Source organism: Rhinopithecus roxellana, chromosome 16 (genome assembly GCF_007565055.1).
Source record: "Rhinopithecus roxellana isolate Shanxi Qingling chromosome 16, ASM756505v1, whole genome shotgun sequence".
Lineage (NCBI taxonomy): Eukaryota > Metazoa > Chordata > Mammalia > Primates > Cercopithecidae > Rhinopithecus > Rhinopithecus roxellana.
The window spans coordinates 49,252,670-49,277,617 of record NC_044564.1 but is presented as its reverse complement, the minus strand read 5'-3'; the positions used below and the strand labels follow the sequence as shown (position 1 = coordinate 49,277,617).

The 24,948-nt window shown below is 39.9% G+C and overlaps 1 protein-coding gene and 1 long non-coding RNA gene across 5 annotated transcripts in view; one reads left to right on the top strand and one right to left on the bottom strand.

The window, feature by feature from the left end:
• The window catches only part of LOC104662050, a 53,878-nt gene extending 44,886 nt beyond the window's left edge, over positions 1–8,992 (bottom strand). Inside the window, exon 1 of one of the 2 annotated variants that reach the window (XR_004053929.1) lies at positions 7,967–8,992. This is a non-coding gene — a long non-coding RNA (uncharacterized LOC104662050). The remainder of the gene's footprint in view (positions 1–7,966) is intronic. The other variant, XR_004053930.1, reaches the window with a different exon arrangement.
• Positions 8,993–9,029: 37 nt separating this feature from the next.
• SMC5 (structural maintenance of chromosomes 5) overlaps positions 9,030–24,948 on the top strand; it is a 106,040-nt gene continuing 90,121 nt past the window's right edge. For all 3 annotated transcript variants that reach the window (XM_010362944.2, XM_010362946.2, XM_010362945.2), the window contains exons 1-3: positions 9,030–9,320; positions 14,421–14,562; positions 18,651–18,703. In XM_010362944.2, coding sequence (XP_010361246.1) covers positions 9,136–9,320; positions 14,421–14,562; positions 18,651–18,703 — 380 coding nt within the window. In that variant the 5' untranslated portion in view covers positions 9,030–9,135. The remainder of the gene's footprint in view (positions 9,321–14,420; positions 14,563–18,650; positions 18,704–24,948) is intronic.

Here is a 24,948-nt window from a genome sequence, read left to right as displayed (position 1 = left end):
CAAGCTACCAATGACTTTCTTCACAGAATTGGAAAAAACTACTTTAAAGTTCATATGGAACCAAAAAAGAGCCCGCATTGCCAAGACAATCCTAAGCCAAAAGAACAAAGCTGGAGGCATCACACTACCTGACTTCAAACTATACTACAAGCTACAGTAACCAAAACAGCATGGTACCTGGTACCAAAACAGAGATATAGACCAATGGAACAAAACAGGGGCCTCAGAAATAACACCACACATCTACAACCATCTGAATTTTGACAAACCTGACAAAAACAAGAAATGGGGAAAAGATTCCCTATTAATAAATGGTGCTGGGAAAACTGGCTAGCCATATGTAGAAAGCTGAAACTGGATCCCTTCCTTACATCTTATACAAAAATTAATTCAAGATGGATTAAAGACTTAAATATAAGACCTAAAACCATAAAAACCCTAGAAGAAAACCTAGGCAATACCATTCAGGACATAGGCATGCGCAAGGACTTCATGACTAAAACACCAAAAGCAATGGCAACAAAAGCCAAAATTGACAAATGGGATCTAATTAAACTAAAGAGCTTCTGCGTGGCTAAAGAAACTACCATCAGAGTGAATAGGCAACCTGCAGAATGGGAGAAAATTTTTGCAATATACCTATCTGACAAAGGGCTAACATCCAGAATTTACAAAAACTTAAACGAATTTACAAGGAAAAAAAACATCAAAAAGTGCGCAAAGGATATAAACAGACACGTCTCAAAAGAAGACATCTGCGCAGCCAACATGAGAAAATGCTCATCATCACTGGTCATCAGAGAAATACAAATCAAAACCACAATGAGATACCATCTCATGCCAGTTAGAATGGCAATCATTAAAAAGTCAGGAAACAACAGATGCTGGAGAGGATGTGGAGAAACAGGAACACTTTTACACTGTTGGTGGGAGTGTAAATTCGTTCAACCATTGTGGAAAACAGTGTGGCGATTCCTCAAGGATCTAGAACTAGAATTACCATCTGACCCAGCAATCCTATTATTGGGTATGTACCCAAAGGATTATAAATCATGCTACTATAAAGACACATGCACAAGTATGTTTATTGTGGCACTGTTCACAATAGCAAAGACTTGGAACCAACCCAGATGTCTTTCAATGATAGACTGGATAAAGAAAATGTGGCACATATACACCATGGAATACTATGAAGCCATAAAAAAGGACGAGTTCATGTCCTTTGCAGGGACATGGATGACGCTGGAAACCATCATTCTCCGCAAAGTATCACAAGGACAGAAAACTAAACACCGCATGTTCTCACTCATAGGTGTGAACTGAACAATGAGATCACTTGGACACAGGGCGGGGCACATTACACACGGGGGGCCTGCTGGGGGGTGGGGGCCTGGGGAGGTATAGCATTAGGAGAAATACCTAATGTAAATGATGAGATGATGGGTTCAGCAAACCAATATGGCATACGTATACCTATGTGTCATACCTGCACGTTGTGCACATGTACCCTAGGACTTAAAGTATAATAAAAAAAAAATTAAGACAGAAAAAAACTATTCAGACAAGCATCCAACTCAAAACATTAGAAAAAGAACATAAAATCTAAAGAAAATAAAAAGGAAGGAAAATATAAACAACATTAATTAAATTAAAAAAAAAAAAACATCTAAAAGGGAAAGAATAATTTGTGCAAGCACCTCAGGCATTAGATAGCACGCAAAGGAGACCCCTACCTTAAAAGCCTTTTACTGAGGCTTCAAACACTCCATGAGCATTCTCAGTTTCCGATGTGAGTTGAGAATACCAAGCTATTCTCATGTCTTGTTTTTTACTTGCATTTTATGTGGCAGTTAGAAGGTAGCCCTGAAGAGTCAAGGAAGTTGTTACCAAGCCCAGGAAGAGTTGCAGCCATGGAAAAAGTGTTGTGTAATGGGGACTGTGGCCAAAGGAGGTGGAATGCAGTCCACTACCCAAATGCAGTCACCCTCCAGTCTCCTGCTAGAGTCTCCCACCAGCCAATCAGAGTCAGAGGGGCAAGCAAGCCTAGATGTGACTGGCCAGAGAAATTAGGCTCCCAGGGCATAGCGCAGGTTGAGGGACAAACAAGAGATACATAAGTGTGAGCAGAGAAAAACCAGCACAGAATCTTTAAATCTCTTAATGATTTTTCTTATTTTAGAGCATTATCTAGGATCTTCAGCAGTGGGGATTGTGATATCTTTCTTTTGATCTTAACTAGAATGAATGCAAAGTATCTTTATTAATTATAATGCATGCTCTAGGTTTTTGATATATAGCACTTATCAAGTTAAACTTCAGTCTCATTCCTAGTTTTCTAAGAGTTTATTACAAATAGACATTGAACTTTATTAGATGTTTATTTGCACATATTGAGATAATGATTTCTTCCCTTTGATCCATTAATATGGTAAATTACATGGATACATTAAAGATTTTCTCTTTTTTTCCCATTGAAAATGTTTTACCTTTTACGTGAAACATAACTGTAAGTGTGTAGATAAAATGTATGTATATTTTAAGGAATAGTAATCAAATGAGCACTCATGTAACATTGATACAGCATGAGAAATAGAACATTACCAACAATTTAGAAGCTGTATACTACTCCCAAATCACATATCCTTTCCTCTGCCAGAGAGGTAAGCACGTTCTTAAAATTCATGTTAATCTTTTTTTTTTAACTTCTTCTTATGTAGTCCTAACTCTCATATATGCATCCTAACAATACATTGTTTAGTTTTGGTTTTTAAAAGAATGTTCACATAAAATCATTGTATATATATTCATCTATAACTCATCTTTTTTTGCTTAAGATTATGCTTTTGAGATTCAGTTATGTTGAATTTCTAGCTGTAGTTAATTAATATTCACTATGGTATGGCACTTCCTCAAATGATTATATTGCAGTTTATGAATCCATTCTACTGTTGATAAATATTTGAGTTGTTTCTAGATTTTTCCTACTGTGAATCACCGTGCTAAAATACTCTTTTATAGGTACCCAGGTACCCATGTGAAAGAATTTCTTTAGGTTATATATCCAGTATATACATTGCTGATTTGTAGGATATGTACACCTTACCAAATGATAAAAAACTGTTTCCCACTGGCTGCACTAATCCACGCTACCCTTACCAATATACTTACGTGCCAAAACTTGCTAGTGTCCAACTTTTTCATTTTTGCCTAATAATGGTGAAAATGTATTTCATGGAGGTTTTAATTTGCATTTATCTAAGTATTAATGAAATTGAGTATATTTTCATATATTCCATGACCATTCACATTTCACCTTGGGCAAAAATGCTTATTTTGTCTATTTGCCTACTGGCTTATCTGGGTTTTTTTGTTTATTGTTTTGTTTTGTGGTTTCTTTCTACAGATTCATAGGAATTATCTAATATTCCATATACTATGCTTCTGTTTGTTTTAAATGATATAGATCGATCTGAAAATTCTTAAGTTTAGAGGATTAGGATGTGAACAACTTTGCAGGAAGCATTATTCTGCTTACCACAATTTTCTTTTGCTATTGGGTCAGACTTCTTAGCAAGACAAGTTTTGGTTTTTCCTTTTTTTTTTTTTTTTTTGAGACAGAGTCTCGCTTTGTCATCCAGGCTGGAGTGCAGTGGCCAGATCTCGTCTTACTGCAACCTCCACCTCCCAGGTTCAAACAGTTCTCCTAACTCAGCCTCCCAAGTAGCTGAGATCACAGGAGCATGCCACTGTGCCAGGCTAATTATTGTATTTTTAGTAGAGACAGGGTTCCGCCGTGTTGGCCAAGCTGGTCTCAAACTCTTGACCTCAGGTGATCTGCCCACCTTGGCTTCCCAAAGTGTGAGGTTACCGGTGTGAGTCACCGTGCCAAGCCTGGGTTTTCCTTTTCAACTCTTCTATCCTATGTTCTTCATTTATTTGGCAGGCTAAGATATTCAATGCAGTGCTCAACAGAAGCAGTGATAGTATCATCCTTCACGTTCTTAAACTAAAGAAAATATTTCTAAAAAATTTGTCACTGGCCGGGTGCGGTGGCTCACGCCTGTAATCCCAGCACTTTGGGAGGCCGAGGTGGGCGGATCACAAGGTCAGGAGATCGAGACCATCCTGGCAAACACAGTGAAACCCCGTCTCTACTAAAAATACAAAAAAAAACAAAATTAGCCGGGCATGGTGGCGGGCGCCAGTCCCAGCTACTCCGGAGGCTGAGGCAGGAGAATGGCATGAACCTGGGAGGCGGAGCTTGCAGTGAGCCGAGATTGCGCCACTGCACTCCAGCCTGGGCGACAGAGCGAGGCTCCATCTCAAAAAAAAAAAAAAAAAATTCATCACTGAATATGAGTTTACTGAATGTTTCTGAAGTTGCCTTTTACTGGTTAAAGAAAGTTTTCTTCTATGCATAGTTTCCTAGAAATATTAACCATGAATGTGTGTTGAAAATTATTGAATGTTCACAATTGCAAAGATATGAAACCAACCTAAGTGTCTATCAATCAATGATTGGAAAAATAAAATGTGGTATATATACGCCATGGAATACTATTCAGCATAAGAAAGAACAAAATAATGTCTTTTGGAGCAACTTGGATGGAGCTGGAGGCCATTACTCTAAGTGAATTAACTCAGTAATGGAAAATCAAATACAGTGTGTTCTCACTTATAAGTGGGAGCTAAGGTACGGGTATGCAAAAGCATGCAGAGTGGTAAAATGAACTTCGGAGACTCAGAAAGAGGAGATTGGGAGAGAGGTGAGGGATAAAAAGCTGCGTATAGGCTGGGCACAGTGGCTCATGCCTATAATCCTAGCATTTTGGGAGGCCGAGGCAGGCAGATCACTTTAACTTAGGAACTGGAGACCAGCCTGGGCAACATGGCAAAACTCCGTCTCTACAAAAAATACAAAAAAATTAGCCAGGCGTGGTGGCACAAGCCTGTAGTCCCAGCTACTTGCGGGGGCTGAGGTGGGAGGACTGCTTAAGCTCAGGAGGTTGAGGCTACAGTGAGCTGCGATCGTGCCACTGCACTCCAGCCTGGTGACAAACTGCATATTGGGTACAATGTACACTACTCAGGTGATGAGTGCACTAAAATCTCATATGTCACCACTGTACAATACATGCATGTAATAAAAAGCTACTTGTACCTCAAAGGCTATTGAAATTATATATTTATAGTATGTATAATAAACAATGCATATTATTATATATTATATATTATATATTATATAATATACATTATATATATATATATATTTGCCATGTTGCCCAGGCTGGATTCCAATTTCTTCTCCCATTCTGAATATATATATTATGTATATAATATAATAGCCTTGCTTTAAAAAAATTGAATGCTTTTTCTCCTTTAATCTCTCCTTTAATCTTTTCATATAAAGAATTACATTAATTGATTTGACTTCCTTGTATTTAATCAAACTTGAAGTCCTTCAGTGAACTCAGGTCATGTTATACTTTTTTTTTTTTTTGGACACTGCTAGATATTTTCACATATGTCCATAAAGTAAGATTAACAGAACATTTTCATTTATTTTAAAACTGACTCAAGAAGACATAGAAAACCTGAAATTATTTAATCATGCTATTCACACAGTTACTTCAGAGGCTGCAAATCTTATAATGTGGGATTTCTTGGCTCCTTACCCCTCTCCTGGGGGATCTAGGAAATGTTGCTATTGATTGCCAAAAAAAGGAAGAAAAAAAGGGCTGATCATTGTACAAAAATGATGAATAGCTCCCTGCCCTCAGCTCCCATTACTAATGTCTATAATTCTTATTTATCAGGGTAGACTCCCCTAAATGTAATTACTTCATCAAACAATCTGACTTTTCTAGTTCTTGAAGCAGAACCTTTACTTTCCAAAAAATTCATGCTAGCAATGCAGTGAAGGACAGTATTGTGCTCTCCTGAGCACTGAGTTTTTTCATTACTGCCCGCCATTTGAACAGTTTAAAAATTATTCTTTATTTTTGTTGCAGTCTCACCAATGCACCTTAACGTAGCAGTTTCTCATTGTCTGAATTAGTACCCTGGGTTCTTTGTCCTTATGTCCAAGAAAATTAAGGAACATGGACACAAAGGTGGTGTTGGAGCAAAAGTTATTAGAGTGAAAGAAAGAAAAGCTCCTCTCTGCATTGGAGAGGGCAGTCTGAGTGGACTACCAAGTTGTTGTAAAAACGTCAGGGTTTTTATAAACGGACTAGTGAGGAGAGGGTGTCTTATTTTCCTAGGGCCTGAAGATTTAGTTGGGACCAGGTGTGCTATCAGCATAGAGCAGAGTTTCTATCAGCCTTTACCCAATTCCTTGATCACATAAGCAGGCTTTTAGTTTGTGTTGCTCTGTGCTGCTTTGTGTCGCTTAAGTTTCTGTGTCTGTTCCCAAACATTTTTTTGCAGCTGCAGGCCTCCCCCCCACCCTCCCTGCATAAGTTTCTAGCTTCCCTATCTTAGTGTGCCTAAAGGGAAAGGAATGTACTTATTAAGGCCCACAGTTTTTACTGGGGCCCATTGTATGAGTATGAAGTCGAGACTCCCCCACTCCTTCTGTGCTTGTTTATCTGTGTTTAAAGCTGTTTATCTGTCCAGGTGCAACCTGAGGTTTTCCCAAGGTTGTTTTATTTTTTGCCTGTTGCTGTGACTTTTCAGGCAGGATGCTTCTGCAGTCTGAATTTTTTCAATGATTTTCCTTTCCATCTCTCTCATTTTCATTTGCATTTAAGAAAATTTCCAGTAACTACAAGTTCACATGCTTTTTACTTACTCTTTTTTTTTCTGTTATAACTTTTGGAGAGAGCAGAGTCCTTGTGTGAGAGGAAGAAGCAGGGACCTGGAAAAGGAGCTTTGTTGTAGGAGTCAGGAATCAGGGTTCTACTGTAACAGCTTTCTAAGTGGCCTTCCACTTCCACATTCGGTCCCCTCTAATCCATTTTCCACGCAGCAACCAGAATGATTATTTTAAAAGTTTAAGGCCAGGCACTGTGGTTCATGCCTGTAATGCCAGCACTTCGGGACGCTGAGGAGGGCGGATCACTGGAGGTCAGGAGTTACAGACCAGCCTGGTCAAAATGGTGAAACCCCCGTCTCTACTGAAAATACAAAAATTAGCCAGACATGGTAGCATGTGCCTGTAATCCCAGCTACTCAGGAGGTTGAGGCAGGTGAATCGCTTGAACCAGGGAGGCAGTGGTTGCAGTGAGCTGAGGTGGCACTACTGTACTCCAGCCTGGGCAACTGGGTGAGACTGTCTCAAAAAAATCAAATAATAAAAAATAAGTTAAAAGCTTTAATCAGATCATGGCCCTCTCCTGCTTAAAACTATGCAATGGCTTTCCACTGCTTTAAAAATAAAATTCAGGCTTTTCCACGACGGACAAGGTTCTGTTATGCAACCTTGTTCACTGCTCTGCAGCCACACGGTCCTTCCCACCTCAGAGCTTTCGTCCTTACTGGAATGTTCCAGCAAAATTCTTTTGCCTGGGGTGCTCTTTTCTCAGATGTCACAGTTTTCTCTTGTCCTTCAGGGTTTATCTTAAACATCACCACCTCTAAGAGACCTTCTGTACCTCCCACCCATCAGGTTCATTTTGTTTTCTTCCTAACACCTGTCACAGTCTGAAATTATCCTCATCATTTGTTGTGTCAACCTTAAGTAGTGAAATTTATAAAATAACATTAAATATAGAGTTTATTCTAACGCAAAGCTTGAAGACAGCCACCTGGAAACACCAAGTCCAAACAAATAAGGTCAATGTTCCAAAGAGAAGTTAAGGTTTCATTTACATGGGCAGAAAGAGAGAAGGTTCAGCAGGAGTACATTTTCAATACAAGACCAATGCATAAAACACAGTGATTAGATTAGTTACAGGTATCTACATTCCAAGGAGGATAACTATATTAATTTATGAAGAGGGGTAGTGAGCTGAGGGGGTCTTACCTCTGTCTGTTTGGTCTTCCTGACTATTTATAGGTAAAAGACAAGGCAGACATTGCAGTTGTGCGCCAAAGGACTCAGGCCCCGTAGCCGCATTCTTCGCAAGGCTCAGAATAATATCAAGTTCCAACAGCTTTAAGTTTGAATTTTTTAATTTCAGTTGATTCACTTGTTCTTTTCCTGTCTCCCACAATAGAAAATAAGTTCCCAGGGATGCAACCTTGGCAGGCTCCTGAACTGCCACGGCTCCAGTTTCTTGTAATTTAGACACTCATTATTAGTTGAATGAAAGAAGATCCAAGCAGGCCTCGGTGCGCCGCCTGCTCTTTAATGCAAGGGCTTAACTAGATGAATGTGAGCAGACGGAAGCAGAACCACCCTGTTAATGAAATTAGGCTGCGCATTCTAGCTCAGGGGTTTCTAGAAACCTCGGGGGCAGAAGTTTAACCAGAGAATTAGGAGGCAAGGAGCAGAGAAGCAATGAGGATAACCTGTGCAGTGTAGTCGTTTCACGAGTTTGAGAACGCCTAGCACGATGCCTTCACGGAGCCTCGGGCAGAGTCATTTGAGAGTATTTCTTTTTCGGGGTTTTTGAGACAGGGACCTGATTTGAAGCAATGAGGAAGAAAACCAAGAGGACGAAGAGCCAAGGATGGGCGTGCCCGGGAGCTCTCAGGCGGGCACCTGGAAGGGGTGGGAGCAAGCAGGGCCTAACGTACCCCTGGCCTTGGTGGCCCTGGACGCCCCAGGTGCCCCCACAGCAGCCTCCCACCACACATGACTGAGGCTCAGGAAGCAATAAAGTGGCTTTCAAAAATACTAAATGTAATTGACATCTTTTCCTGGGTGAAAGAAACAAAAAAGGATCTGAATGCTGAAATATACAGAGAAGAAACTCCCGTTGCCACGTCCCTCGAGGTCCCCACTCACTCCCGTCTGCTGCTCCGCCCTCAGTCCGGCCCTAGTTCTGCGCGGCCGACCGCGGGAGGCGCGGGGTAGGCCTGTTGACGCTGCCGGACCTGAACTGCGCAGGCGCGGCGCGAGATCGCGGGAGCGAGCGCGCGGGAGCAGTTCGCGGCACTTCGCGCGGGAGCCGGGCGCTGGGGCGCTTGGGCGCCAGGGCTGCCGGACAGTGGGAACGGAAGTCGCTGTGGGGCGCTGAGGAAGCCAGGATGGCGACTCCAAGCAAGAAGACGTCAACTACAAGCCCCCAGGCTTCCAAGCGAGCTCTCCCGAGAGACCCTTCGTCGGAGGTCCCTAGCAAGAGGAAGAATCCGGCCCCGCAGCTGCCGCTGGTGCAGTCGTCCGGGCCTTTCGTGGAGGGCTCTATAGTCCGTATCTCGATGGAGAACTTCCTGTGAGTGGCCGGGAGGCCGCGCCGCGGGTGTGGAGGCGTGCGGTCCAGCAGGCCCCGGGGCGCCGGCTGCGCGCGGGCGTGGGCGTGTGGGTGTGTACCTGGCTTGTGGGTCTGGCCTTGAATTCGTGCGGGGGTTCCCATGAGGATTTTTCTACGAAGGCTGTGGAGATTGACGTGTATGATGTAGGAGATGTGTGCCTTACGTGATGTGGTTTTTAAATTTAGTCCGCCAAGGTTTTCCAAAAGCGTCATGTAGCAGGTAGTGGTTGTACGAGGGAGTAGGTCTCTGCCTGCTGGGAGTCGCGATCCATAGCGGCCCTGGTCTGTAATTCACAGAAGTATTGTCCCCGGGAATTTACGAGGAGGCAACAGTTAATTCGGCGTGGTAGTGATGCTGTGGCAGATTCTTAGGGTAGGCATTTGCCACAGAGGAGTAGATAAGACGGTAAAGGTTGTTTGAGATGGGAGGTTACAGGTACAAAAAATTAAACCTTACTGGCAATTGTTGGATCTCCCTACAAACCCTTGACTCCTCTAAACCCAGCTTTCTTCTCTGGTTCCTCCCTCTCTCCTTCAGACAACTAGTTATCACTTTAGAATTTAATAAGTTTTAAATATATCATGTATTTGCCTAGCACCTCACAGTGAATCTGTTCCAAGTCGTCTTTCTTTTTTTGAGACGGAGTTTCGCTCTTGTCGCCCACGCTGAATGGAGTTTTGTGGCGCTACTTCGGCCCACTGCAACTTCCGCCTCCCGGTTTCACGCTCCTGGGTCAGCCTCCCGAATAGCTGGGACTGCAGGTGCGCGCCACCACGCCCGGCTAATTTTTGTTTTTGAGACGGAATCTCATAATGTCGTCCGGGCTGGAGGATAGTGGCGCAATCTTGGCCCACTGCAACCTCCGCCTCCCAGTTTCAAGCGATTCTCCTGCCTTAGCTTACCGAGTAGCTGGGATTACAGGCACCCGCCACCACGCCCAGCTATTTTTTTTTTTTTTTTTTTTTTTTGTATTTTTAGTAGACACGGGGTTTCACCATGCTGACCTGGAACTTTTGACCTCAGGGGATCTGCCGCCTCGGCCTCCCGTCGTGCTGTGATTATAGGCGTGAGCCACCGTGTCCTGCCGGAAGTCTTTTTTAAACTTCCACATAGTGGCATAAGGATAACAGAATTGTATTTTAACAATACTACCTTTTTTGTTTTCAAGCACCTATTGTGTGCCGGGTACACAGTGCACTCATTCTTTTTTAATAACAACTCTATGTTGATAATTTCCATTGTGGAAAGAAGCTCAGTAGGTTGTTTTGCCCAGTTTTACACAGCTGTTAAGTAGTTGCATTGCTATTTGAATCCAGATCAGGAAAGATAAATGTAATCAAATGAGTTAGACACCATAATAACATATATATCAGGATCCTTCACAAAGGATGAAGTGGTTAGTTTTGTCCACGAGTATGAGAAAGAGCTTTGTAAAGAAGATATGAAAGTCTTTGTTCTTGCTCTGTTGCCCACTCTGGAGCTCAGTGGCATGATCAGGGCTCAGTGAAGCCTGTACCTTCCCTTCTCAAGTAATCCTCTTACCTCAGCCTTTCAAGTAGCTGGGACTATAGGCACGTACCGTACCTGGCTAATGTTTTAAAAATTTTTTGTAGAGATGGGGTTTCACCATGTTGCCCAGGCTAGTCGCTAACTTCTGGGCTCAAGCACCTCACCTCGGCCTCCCAAAGTGCTGGGATTACAGGCATGAGCCACTGCACCCGCCTAAGAAGATAGGAAAGTCTTAAAAGAAGTGAAGAGCATTGAAGACAGAAGGAACTGTCTGAAATAGTTTGGTATATTTAGAAACTGTCAAGTGTTTTAGTAAGGCAAGAATATAGGATGTGAGTGAGTATTTGGACAGCGGGTAAGCAACCATTGAGAGACCTGTATGTTTACTATGCTAAGAAGTTCCAGCATCATCCTATAGGCAGCCACGGTGTGTTTTCAACAGGGAATGACATGTGTTTTATGTTATTCTGGAAGCACTGTGGAGGATGATTTAGAAAGGGTGCAAGATTGGAAGCAAAAAGACAATACGAAGGCAAGAGATGATCAGAGTGTGAAGGAGTGAGATTTGACAGGATCCAGCTACAGAGTAATTGAGGCATGGGGGAAAGGGAGGAATGCAGCATTTTTCCCAAGTGTTTGCCTTAGCTAATTGGTCAGATGCTATTCAGAAGAGAGAGCAGTTTGAGGAGAATAATAAATGCCTCTTAGATCCTGTGATTTGAAGTTTCCTTTGGAGTATCTAAGAGAGATGTTTTATAGGCAGAATGTAAGAGTCTGGAGCTTAGAGGAAAGTGTGAACAGATGAGAGATTTGGGAGTCATGCACAGATGAGAGATTTGGGAGGTGATTGATGAAGTTGCAGAACTGGTTATGATTGCTCAATAGGAATTATAAATTGAAGGACTAGAAGACCATGTACAGGGTCTTGGGAGAATGCCTGCTTTTAAGGGTGAAGCCAAGAAATACTCAAAGTCAGAAGGAACTATTCAGGGAGGTAAGATGAAAACAGTGGGAGACAATTATCAGAGAAGCCAAGGAAAAAGAATGTTTCAAAAATATCATCTGCTACATTGAAGTCAGATAGCGGGGTTGAAAAGATCCCACTGTATTTAGCAATTGGGGAATCTTTGACCTTTTAATGAAGCAGTGGAAGCAGAAAACTTTGCAGGCCATAGAAGAATGAATGAGGGTGAGAAAGTAGAACTTGGATGCAAAGAGAAGAAAGAAAAAGTAGCTGGAAGTGCAGAGGTTGGTGAGATATTATTGTTTATTTTAATGAGGGGCCTTTGAGTTTTAGGCAAGAGGTAGAGAAAGGTGGGCTTAGAGAATTAGCAAGGAAATAAGAGGGGTAGTCAGATAATTTAAATGGCCTGGAAGAGAGTAGTGAGTGAACCAAGTCAAATGGAGTTGGGAGTGGAGGGAGAGACTTGGAGGCTGAAGGAATAACACGCGCAAAGACTTAAGAGAAATAAGGAATTACAGTCACAAAACTGAAAGAGTACATTATAGGTAAAATTTAGAGGTCTGAGTAGAAAATAGGGAAGGGAGATAAAAAGTAGAAAAGATGAAACTCGGCTATGATAGGTCCTCCTTTTTCTTTAATTTTTCTTTTTTAACAAGTGACATCAGATTTACAGTTCTACCAGCATTACTTAGTGATTGATTGGATGATGGAGTGGTGGTTTGCGTGGAGTCAAAAGCAATGAAAGAACCAAAGATGATGCAAAACTAATGCCGAGGTTTCTGATTTGGGCAATGGTGTCAATGATAATACCATTCACTAAGAGACCGCAAGGGTGGTTTTGGATGGGAAAGATGGTGGGTTTAGTTTTAAATGTGTTAAGTATAAGTTGACTGTTGTGGGACATTCACATAGCGTTATTGAGGTGATCATTGCATGTAGAGGTCATCTGGACTACTTTCAGCATGTAGATAGTATGCAAAGACTTGGAGAAAGAAGGAATCATTGAGGCCATAGAGAATACATGAGATACCTCGTGAAGTATATGGAATGATAAGAGGGTGGGTCTTTACCAATAGCTCTTTCAGAGGGAGCTCAGAGGAAAGGAAGCTCATAATAAGGGAATTCCCAATAAATACATCATAGAGTCAGAAGAACGATTTTAAACAGTGCAGAGGCTTGATTTGGGTAGCTGAAGGCAAGAAAAATCCCCCCGCCCAACCCCTGCCAAAAAAAAAAAAAAAATACAGGAGCTTTGTTTTTGGCTACTCTCCCTATTTATAATATTGATGCATATTTTATAGGCCAGAAATTCTCATGCTTTTTCCTGTTCAGTTTTCTTAAATACCAGTTACATCGTTGTTTTAGTATAACATTCACACAGAGATTTCACAACAGGAAATCCAAGTGTTAAAGAATGGGGCTTCATGTGTTGAGAGTAAGAAGTTCTATGTCAGGTAATTTTCTACATTTCTGAAGTTCCCAAACTGGTTTTATTGTAACCATTATAAAGGGCTCTTTTGAGACCCAGGTGCTAGCAGAACAAAATGGCTAAAAAGATATAGCACATGCTGTGTAGAGGTGTGGGATTAGCAAACCTACCAGAAAATACTTCTTTTCTACCTGTATTTTGATTACCACCTGACATTTCAAAATCATTAAGTTCTTAAAATATTAATGTGCGCTTGGTTAAGTTATTTATATACTTAGGTGAACAGCAGACTAAGCATTTATTCATGAGGAATTAGTTGGCAGCTTCCTGAGAGTTAACTGAAATGCTGTGGACAAAGGACACTTTTTATGGGTTCAAATTAAGAGTATTCAAAAGCGAGTTAAAAGAATGTCTGAGTCAGAGTTTGTTTCACATTTTGTCATAATTGTCACTAGTAACTAATAAAGATTAGATGCTAACTGTAATTAGAGTACTAGACAACTTTCAAATTTTGTTTGTTTTGTAGGGCGGTGTGTCTCTATGATACCTAGGCTGGCCTTGACCTCCTAGGCTCAACTGGTCCTCTGACCTCAGCCTCCCTCATAGCTGGGACTATAGGCACATACCATGGTGCCTGGCTTGGAAAATAATTTTTAAAAGTTAATAAAATGAAACCTTTGGGTTGAGATATGTCTTCAGTTTTGTAATTAAAAATGTGCTTAGATTGTTTGAAATATTAAAATATGAATAACCATTAAGCATTATAATTTAAAAGAAATATGAATGTAACATTCAGATTTAAGGTAAGCCATGGCCTCTCCTATAAAATTTGTTTTAAAGTTATTTTGTGTAATATCTTTGATACAGTGTCCAGTGGTTTGTAATTATTAAAAAAAGAACAAAGATCAAACTTCACTTTTTTCAGCAAACTTTTGAAGAAACTATATGAAATTATATTCTTTAGTTATGCATTACTGCCTTTTCATTTCTTCTGTTGATAGATTTTCTTTCTAAAGTTGTTTATTAAAAACCTATTAAAAATTAAATTTGCAAGGTTAGCTAGTTTTTAAAGGAATTTGAGGAATCTCATAGATAATGTAAAGCAAGGAAAAGTGGTTTTGTATCTCTCCTTAGTAATTTCATCTCTTTATAATTCAGAACATATGATATTTGTGAAGTATCTCCTGGACCCCACTTGAATATGATCATTGGAGCCAATGGAACAGGGAAGTCGAGCATTGTGTGTGCCATTTGCCTTGGTTTAGCTGGGAAACCTGCTTTCATGGGACGAGCGGATAAGGTGAGTTAACATAATTACTTTTTAAGAAAATTCAGAACTATTAATTGCTTTTAGTAACATCAGTTTCTACACCTCAGTTCCTTGGGTATAGCAAACTTAATAGTGCATGAATGTAAGGAATAAATTTGGCAGGTAAAGAAGCTGGAAGGAGATTTTCATTTCTAGAAGTATTTTGGACGATAATACTAGAGGATTCTCCAAGTCCCTTACACCTAAAATGCTAGAAATTATGTAATATGCCTTTTTTTTTAAATGTGGCACTTGGCTTGTGGAACCATGGAGTAAATTTAGAAAGGGCAGAAACAAAATCCAGTCATATGTTGCTTAATGATGGGGATATGTTCTGAGAAAATGCATCTTTAGACAATTTTGTCATTGTGTGAGCATAATAGAGAGTACTTACACAAACCTAGATGGTATAGCCTACTATTCACTTAGGCTATATGGTGTAGCCTATTGCTCCTAGACTACACTCCTGTAGAGCATGTTACTGTACTGGTACTGTGGACAGTTGTAACACAGTGGCCTACATTGTACTTATGTAAACATCTCTAAATATAGAAAAAGTACAGTAAAAATACAGTGTAAAAGATAAAAATGGTACACCTGTGTAGGGCACTTAATCATATTGATGAGAGTGGGTGGCGGAAAAATACTGCCCGAACAGGGAGGGAGTCTTGAGAAAGGAGGAGAAGGAGGAGATAAGAAACAGATACAAAAAATGAGATCATTAAAAATGACAAAATGTTGGCTGGGTGTGGTAGCTCATGCCTATAATCCCAGCACTTTGTGAGGCCATGGTCAGGATCTGGCCAACATGGTGAAACCCTGTCTCTACTAAAACTGCAAAAATTAGCCAGGCATGGTGGTGGGTGCCTGTAATCCCAGCTACTTGGGAGGCTGAGGCGAGAGAATTGCTTGAACCCAGGAGGCGGAGGTTATAGTGAGCCAAGATCACGCTGTTGCACTCCAGCCTGGGCAACAAGAACGAGACTCTGTCTCAAGAAAAATAAAATAAAAATCACAAAATGAGATGGTAGAAATACGTGCAGATATAATCACACTAATTATAAATGATCTAAACTCATTAAATTATAAAGTCTGTTAGAATGGAGAAATGAAACAATGTTTAGTTCTCTTTTGTTTTTAATAAGCATATCTAAAATAAAGTGTTACAGAAAAGTTAAGAGTGAAAGGATGAAAAAAAATACATGCCAGGCAAATACACAAAAGAAAGTAGGTGTAGCTGGATTAATACTAGGCAAGATAGACTTTAGAGCAAAAAGTCTTTTTAGAGATAATAGTGGTCATTAAACACTGACGAAAGTTTTAATTCACTAGAAGATAATTGAGTTCCCAACTCACATTATAATCTAGCTCCAAAATGTGTAGGCAGAATCTGCAGAATGCTAACAAGCAGTTAACATATCCATAACTGTACTGGGAGAGCTATCAATAATAGTAGATCAATCAGATAAAAAGATTAGACTACAAAAGATTTGAACAATAAAGTTAAGCTTGAACTAATGGCTATATTATAAAAAGTACGCCCAACAATTGGAGACTATGCATTCTTTTCAAGCACAAGTTAACATTTCTAAAAGTTAATTGTATACTGAGTCATAAAGCAAGTATCAAAAAATTTCAAAAAATGGACACCACATAGGCCATATCCTGACTACAATGCTATTAAGATAGAAATAATAACAAAAAAATTAAAATTTAATGGACAGTTACAAAATGGAAGCAAATTCCCCTTAAGATTATAAATTATTTAAAATGTGTATGTGTGTTTAGTGCTATATGGGAGACATTTATTAGGTAGAAGATACTTTTCTCTGTTAATAACTAGCCTTGTGACCTTGAGCAATTATCTGGACTCCAGTTTTTCTTCATTTCAAAAATGGGAGAGTTGGAACAGATAGCATCCAAGGACCAACTGAGATTTTTATGAATATTGATACACAGTTTTTTAATTGTCAGATCATTTAATCCCTATCTCTTTGTAATGGTCTGTTGGATTGTACTCCAGGGGCTGTACAGTAGGAATGAATTGGCTATAACAATTTTTACTAACTTTTTCATGTTGATTTTTGTCATGAAAACACATCTCTTCTCAGGCCGGGCGCGGTGGCTCAAGCCTGTAATCCCAGCACTTTGGGAGGCCGAGACGGGCGGATCACGAGGTCAGGAGATCTAGACCATCCTGGCGAACACGGTGAAACCCCGTCTCTACTAAAAAAATACAAAAAACTAGCCGGGCAAGGTGGCTGGCGCCTGTAGTCCCAGCTACTCGGGAGGCTGAGGCGGGAGAATGGTGTAAACCCGGGAGGCGGAGCTTGCAGTGAGCTGAGATCCGGCCACTGCACTCCAGCCTGGGCGACAGAGCGAGACTCCGTCTCAAAACAAAAAAAACAAAAAAAAAAAAAACAAACAAAAAATCCTATCACTCAAGGATGAGAAGAGATGTGTTTTCTTTTTTTTTTTTTTTTTTTGAGACGGAGTCTCGCTCTGTCACCCAGGCTGGAGTGCAGTGGCCGGATCTCAGCTCACTGCAAGCTCCGCCTCCCGGGTTTACACCATTCTCCCGCCTCAGCCTCCCGAGTAGCTGGGACTACAGGCGCCAGCCACCTTGCCCGGCTAGTTTTTTGTATTTTTTTAGTAGAGACGGGGTTTCACCGTGTTCGCCAGGATGGTCTAGATCTCCTGACCTCGTGATCCGCCCGTCTCGGCCTCCCAAAGTGCTGGGATTACAGGCCCACCGCGCCCGGCCGAGTGATAGGATTTTTAAGGAGGCTGTGGAGTGCAGTGTTTCCTAGATGACAGGTTGCAGCCCTTTGAGTGCACAGATGTATTTATGTGATGCCCAAGTTCTCAGCAAGAATATTTAATGTATTTTTGTTTAAATGCTAATATAAAAATATAACAAAAACATACTCTACACCATCTGTATGGATACTTTATAATAAGAACTGCTTCCTGACTTTTTTTTTTCCTCCTCATTGGTACCAAGTATTTTAATTCTTGCAAGCTAACAGGCAGATAGCATTCCTACATAGATGTCCTTGTTTGTGAGGAAACAGGCAGGTTAAGCAACTGTTGAATGTCTAACAACTTGTATGTGATGGAGTTGAGATTTGAACCTAGATAAGTAGATGTTAAAATCTGTACTTTTAAGCATTAGGTTATACCCGGTGGTTAGAAGATAAGGCTTTTTTTTTTTTTTCTTCATCTTTCTGGAACTCAGCTTTATCATCTATAAAATGAATGTATACTTCAAGGTTGCTTATGAGTGTTAAATGAGAAAATACATGTTTAGTGCTTAGCACAACAGTATATAGTAAATGCTTGATAAATGCTAGCTCTTGTCATCACTGTCATCACTATTAAAAAGGTTACTTGCAAGGTGTATTTTCTACCTTTTTTAATATTTATCACTTATTTATAGACTGATTTAAGATCCAGTCTGATTTTTTTAGGCTCAGACTTTGTTTTCGGGCTTAGACTCATAAGCATATAGAAACTGGCACAGATATATCTACTTTATCATGTAAATTTCAATTATATTGCTCCTTTTAAAACGATGCATGGTGGCAATTATATCATTAAGAGGATAGGTAATATTAGCATGGTTGTTAATATTTAACCTGCGCGACTGTAGGAAGTCTTCAATGGCAGTAAGAAGGTTTGAGTGCTCAGTGGTTATACTATAGGACCTGTTTTACCACAGGCATTTTCTCTTCTCTCTGGGCATTTAATATAGTGGCCAAGTACACAGGCTGTGGAGCCAGATTTCCTGGGTTCAAATCCTTTTTCTGGCACTTACTGGCTTTGTCACGAAGTTTGTAAGAGGCTATGGAGTGCATAGGAGTTCAATAAATTTTACCTAATATTATTATTATTGTTATTTGTGGGAGGGAACAATGGAGGAACCCAGATCTGGGAGGGATACCTTAGAAAGTGACAGGAGTGCACATATAAGTGGTACCTGAAAAAATCTTGATTTGACAAGTAATAAGGACTGCTAAATCTCGGATTGTTAACCTGGGAATGTCATTACACAGCTCACTTTCTTTTTTATGTCTTAGGTTGGTTTTTTTGTGAAGAGAGGATGTTCCAGAGGCATGGTTGAAATTGAATTGTAAGTGTTAAAAGTGCTAAAACTTCTTTTTCCTATAAAATTCTTAGTTTATATTCATGTTTTTCTGATGATTAGAAAAGAGTATTAATATAGTATTATGGCATAAATATTGGAAATAATATTTAAAGAATACTTAATCCAGATAAGTAAGTGGTTTAAAAAATATATTTTTAAAACTTAAATTGTAGGCCATCTGTGGTGGCTCACTCCTGTAATCTGAGCACTTTGGGGAGGCTGAGGTGGGTAGATCACCTGAGATCAGGAGTTGGAGACCAGCCTGACCAACATGAGGAAGCCCCGTTTCTCCTAAAAATAGAAAAATTATCTAGGCATGGTGGTGCATGCCTGTAATCCCAGCTACTGGGGAGTCTGAGGCAGGAGAATTGCTGGAACCTGGGAGGCAAAGGTTACAGTGAGCTGAGATGGTGCCACTGCACTCCAGCCTGGGAGACAGAGCTAGACTCTGCCCCCCTAAAAAAAACAAAAACAAAAACAAAAAAAACTTGTGAGAGTTTTATTTAAAAAAAAATTATCAGGGAAATAAGTTTATAGCAGGTAATGAAATAGAACTATACTTCTATTAAGTAGTCATGATGAAGTTGCAATGTTTTTCACAAATTTAAAGTATCTGGGTTTTGTTTTTTGGTTTTCGGTTTTTTTTTTTTGGCTGATCTTGAAAGTAATAGTTGCTTGTTTTTAAAAAATGCGAACAATGTAGAAGTGTATAATGTTGAAAATAAAAGCCGACTTGCCATTATTCCTAATTCTGTAAATAACTACTGTTAATAGTTTGGTGAATCTTATGTATGACAAGGACTTGGTACTTGTGCCACCATTTTTTATTTTCTCCCTTATGACACCAGTAATTCGTCATGGTATTCTTTTCCCTTGAGCTTGGATATTCTCAATTGGCCATTCTAGGCAGCTATTTTTGATGGACTAGAATTGATATTTATGATGAAACCAGTTGACCGTCCTTGGTATATATAATTTTAATCCTTTACACATAAATATGCACATTGTTTAGGTGATTTTTTAGAGACTGTTGCTTTTGGAATATTAGTGGAAAGTTGTGGCATTTTTGAGCTGAAAAGCCTTTAAAGATTATCTGATATCCCTACCATTTGATATGAGATGAGGAAACGATCTTTTATAAAAATTCACTCAGAAAGTGTTTATTTTTATAGAGATGGGAAAGATACACATGGAAGTAAAAAGAAAATTTTAAAATACCCAACTTATTAAAATATGATAAAATTTTACTGAAGAATATAAAATCAAGACCTGAAGAAATGGAGATGAGTGATATGTTCCTAGAAACATAAAGTTAATGTCATTATTAACATTATTAACATTATTAATATGTTAACATTATTAACATTATTATTAACATGTCAGACCAGGTGCAGTGGCTCATACATGTAATCCCAGCACTGTGGGTAGCCAAGGCAAGTGATTGCTTGAGTCCAGCAGTTGGAGACCAGCCTGAGCAACATGGCAAAACCCCATCTCTACAAAAAATACAAAAATTAGCCAGGCCTAGTGATGCGCATCTATAGACTCAGGAAACTGAGGTGAGAGAATCACCTGTGCCTGGGGAGGTAGAGGATGTAGTGAGCCATGATGGTGCCACCGCACTCCAGCCTGAGTGTCAGAGTGAGACTCTGTCTGCAAAAAAACAACAAAAAAAAGGTCAATCCTTTCTAAATTAATACATACATTTGATACAATGAGAGTCTCAACAGGTAAGTTTACAAGTTGATTCTCAACTTCATCTTGAAGAATAAATGTGCCAGAAAACCCAAGGAGATTTTTAAAAAGCAAAGTTGTAAATAAGATTTTTGTCTACCACATGTTGAAGTATACTGTAAAGTTGTTGATTTAAAATAAGTGTGATACTGGTATAGAAGATGAGAGGAGCAGAATGTAGAAACCAGGAACAGATCTAAATGTACATGAGAACTTACTATAAAAGTGGCAGTTTAATTTAAAGTGTGGGGTATTTTAAGAGACAGGAAAAACCAAACTTGTTTTTGCTGTTCTCAAACTCAACACAGCACAGAACACTTCTGCACCAGATGTGTCGGTTTTTTCCCCACACCCTGCAATTCAGTTCAATTCTGACACTAACCAAAAATTAGTGCAGGAGCCATAGTTAGGGGTTCAGTCATACAGGACTACCCTCCACTTCATAAGCCATTTGCAAGTCTTAGGTTGTGCCCTGTACTTTTGACCAACCAGCTGTAAATTGAGGTTCTCAGGACCCCTTTCTTGGTTCAGTTATTTGCTAGGATGGTTCATGAAACTCAGGGAAGCACTTAGGTTTACCCATATATTATAAAGGATTCTACAGAAGGTGCAGATGATTAGCAAAATACGGGGCGAGGTCTGGAAGAGTCCAGAGTGCAGGAGCTTCTTTCCAGACTTTCCCAGCATATGGATGTGTTCCTCAACCTGGGAGCTCTCTAAAACCCGTGGTTCAGGGAATTTTATGGAGACTTCATCGCATGGGTATAAGAAACTCAATCTCTAGTCCTGCTTCCCTTCCCAGAGGTTTGGGGGTAGGTTGGTGGGGCTGAAGGTTCTAAGCTTCTGTTCATGGCTTTATCTTTCTAGTGACCAGCCTACATCCAGAAGCCCACCAAGAGTTGCCTCATTAGAAAAAGACACATTTGTCACCTAGGAAATTCCAAGGGATTAGGAGTTATGTGTCAGGAATTGAGGACAGAGACTAACTACATTTTTTTTCTTTTTTTTTGAAATGGAGTGTCACTGTCGCCCAGGCTGGAGTGCAGTGGCGCCATCTCGACTCACTGCAACCTCTGTTTCCTGGGCTCAAGCGATTCTTCCACTTCAGCCTTCCAGGTAGCTGGGATTACAGGCACCCACCACCACGCCTGGCTACTTTTTGTATTTTTAGTAGAGACGGGGTTTTGCCCTGTTGGCCAGGCTGATCTTGAACTCCTGACCTCAAGTGATCTGCCCGCCTTGGCCTCCCAAAGTGCTAGGATTGCAGGCATGAGCCACCATACCCAGCCTACGTATTTCTTTATACAGGTTGAGTATCCCTTATCTGCAATGCTTGGGACCAGAAGTGTTTTGGATTTTGGATTTGTTTTGAGTTTAGAATATTTGCATTACACGTATCGGTTCAACATCCCCAATCTGAAAATCTGAAATAGGAAACACCATAACCATTGAATGTCATGTTGGCACGCAGGAAGCTTTGTATTTTGGAGCATTTCAGATTTTTGGACTAGGGATACTCAACCTGTATATCACAGTATCATAGTGTAAATTATTCAAATTGAGCTGTGATAATTATCTGTTAATTTTTTAAAGATAAATTTAGAGCTTTACCTAACACCCTACACATAAATAAAATTTAAGTGTATAAATGTCAAGCACTTTTTCCATGAAGGTTCACATGGCCTTGAGAGTACCAAATGTAAAACAGCTCATCATTAGTTGTTGAAATTATTGCTATTAAACAAATGTACTAACTGGCCATGTAGTCCTTGAGTAGAATGGTGGCTAGAATAATCTCTGGCATGTATTTATGTAGTCATTTTCCAGATATTTATTGAGTACCTATACATTGGGGATACTCTTCCCTCATGGAATTTATAGTTGGGGCATAAGGACGGACAGTTAGATAAAGTAAAATACATATTATGTTAGGTGGTGATAAGTGCTACATAGAAAAATAAAGCAGAAAAGGAGGATAGGAGTGACAGAGTGGAGTTTCACAGTTTTGAATAGCCTGATCAGGAAAGATCTCACTGAGAAGATAGCATTTAAGCAAAGACCTGAAGGAGGGAAGGTAATGAGCATGGAGATAAATGGGGAAATAGTGTTTCAGGTATGGAGATTTGCAAATGCCAGGGCTCTAAAGTGGTACCCACAGTGACTGGATCACATTGAAGGAGGAGAATAGTAAAAGATAAGCTGTGAAAATATCAGGAAGTAAAACCTGTATTCATTGTAAGGACTTGGCATTTATTTTGCATAAGCCATAAAGCCACCTGGTTTTTAGCAGAGGAATGATGTGATGTAACTTAAAAAGTTTAACCAGATTGGGTTGCTGTATGGAAAGTAAACTTTAAGAGAGCAAAGGCAAAAGCAAGAATATCAGTTAAGTGACTAATAGAACAACCCTATGAGAGATGATGGTAGCTTATGATTTGCTTATGAATTATATTATGATTCACGTATGAATTATATACAGGGTATGGGAGAAGGAGCAAGGCATCAGGGAGGACTCCAAGGTGTCTGGCATGATTAAGGGTAGAGTTTCCATTAACTGAGGTAGACAGACCTACTGTACAAGGTTTTGGCGGTAGATCATACATCGTTGAACTAAGATGCCACCACTTGTAGCTTCCAATTAAAATTAAACTAGCACAGATAGTTTCAAATGTGCATCCCAATTTCAGATATGTTAAAATGTTTTTTTAAAAAAGGAACTTTGCATAATCAAACATGGTAAAGTTTGAGATGCCTGGTAGATACTCAGGCAGAGCTGGGCACGGTGGCTCATACCTGTAATCCCAACACTTAGTGAGGCAGAGGCGGGAGGATTGCTTGAACTCAGGAATTCGACCAACCTGGGCAACATAGCGAGACTCCGTCTCCACACACATAGAAAAAGGTCTGAGATTCAGGTAGAAATGTTTTTAGTGGGCAGTTAGATATATAAACCTGTCATTCCTGGAGAAGTCTGGGCTGAAGATAACACATTTGGGAAATCATTATTATTATGATGGATTAGATCACCAGTGAAGCAGAGATAGATAAAACGAATAAGAGTTCTAAGAACGTATCTGCTACAGTGCACTGTTTAGAGATAGAACATAGGGAAACCTAGGAAAGGAAACTGAGAATTGGCTGGTGAGTCAGGAGAATACAGTACTTAGAAACCAGTACTTGACAGCAAAAGCAAAAATTGACAAATGGGATCTAATTAAACTAAAGAGCTTTTGCACAGCAAAAGAAACTACCATCAGAGTGAACAGGCAACCTACAGAATGGGAGAAAATTTTTGCAACCTACTCATCTGACAAAGGGCTAATATCCAGAATCTACAAAGAACTCAAACAAATATACGAGAAAAAAACAAACAACCCCATCAAAAAGTGGGGAAAGGATATGAACAGACATTTCTCAAAAGAAGATATTCATACAGCCAACAGACACATGAAAAAATGCTCATCATCACTCGCCATCAGAGAAATGCAAATCAAAACCACAATGAGATACCATCTCACACCAGTTAGAATGGCAATCATTAAGAAGTCAGGAAACAACAGGTGTTGGAGAGGATGTGGAGAAATAGGAACACTTTTACACTGTTGGTGGGATTGTAAACTAGTTCAACCATTATGGAAAACAGTATGGCAATTCCTCAAGGATCTAGAACTAGATGTACCATATGACCCAGCCATCCCACTACTGGGTATATACCCAAAGGATTATAAATTATTCTACTACAAAGACACATGTACACGTATGTTTATTGCGGCACTATTCACAATAGCAAAGACTTGGAATCAACCCAAATGTCCATCTGTGACAGACTGGATTAAGAAAATGTGGCACATATACACCATGGAATACTATGCAGCCATAAAAAAGGATGAGTTTGCGTCCTTTGTAGGGACATGGATGCAGCTGGAAACCATCATTCTTAGCAAACTATCACAAGAACAGAAAACCAAACACCGCATGTTCTCACTCATAGGTGGGAACTGAACAATGAGATCACTTGGACTCGGGAAGGGGAACATCACGCACTGGGGCCTATCATGGGGAGGGGGGAGGGGGGAGGAGGGAGGGATTGCATTGGGGAGTTATACATGATATAAATGATGAATTGATGGTTGCTGACGAGTTGATGGGTGCAGCACACCAACATGGCATAAGTATACATATGTAACAAACCTGCACGTTATGCACATGTACCCTAGAACTTAAAGTATAAAAAAAAAAAAAAAAAAAAAAAAAAAGAAATCTGACCACTAAAATCTCTGATTAAAGTCTCAAAAAAAAAAAAAAAGAAAAAGAAACCAGTACTTGAAACAACTTCAGGAGGAGTCAGTTGTCTATCACCTGTGTGTGATACTGCTGATAGGTCAAGTGAATTGAGAACAAAGAGTTTATTATCAGTATTTATTGAGTTGGTTATATCATTTAAGTTGAAGAATTAATTAATTCCCTGATGTTTGCTCAATTTTGCATTCTTAGAA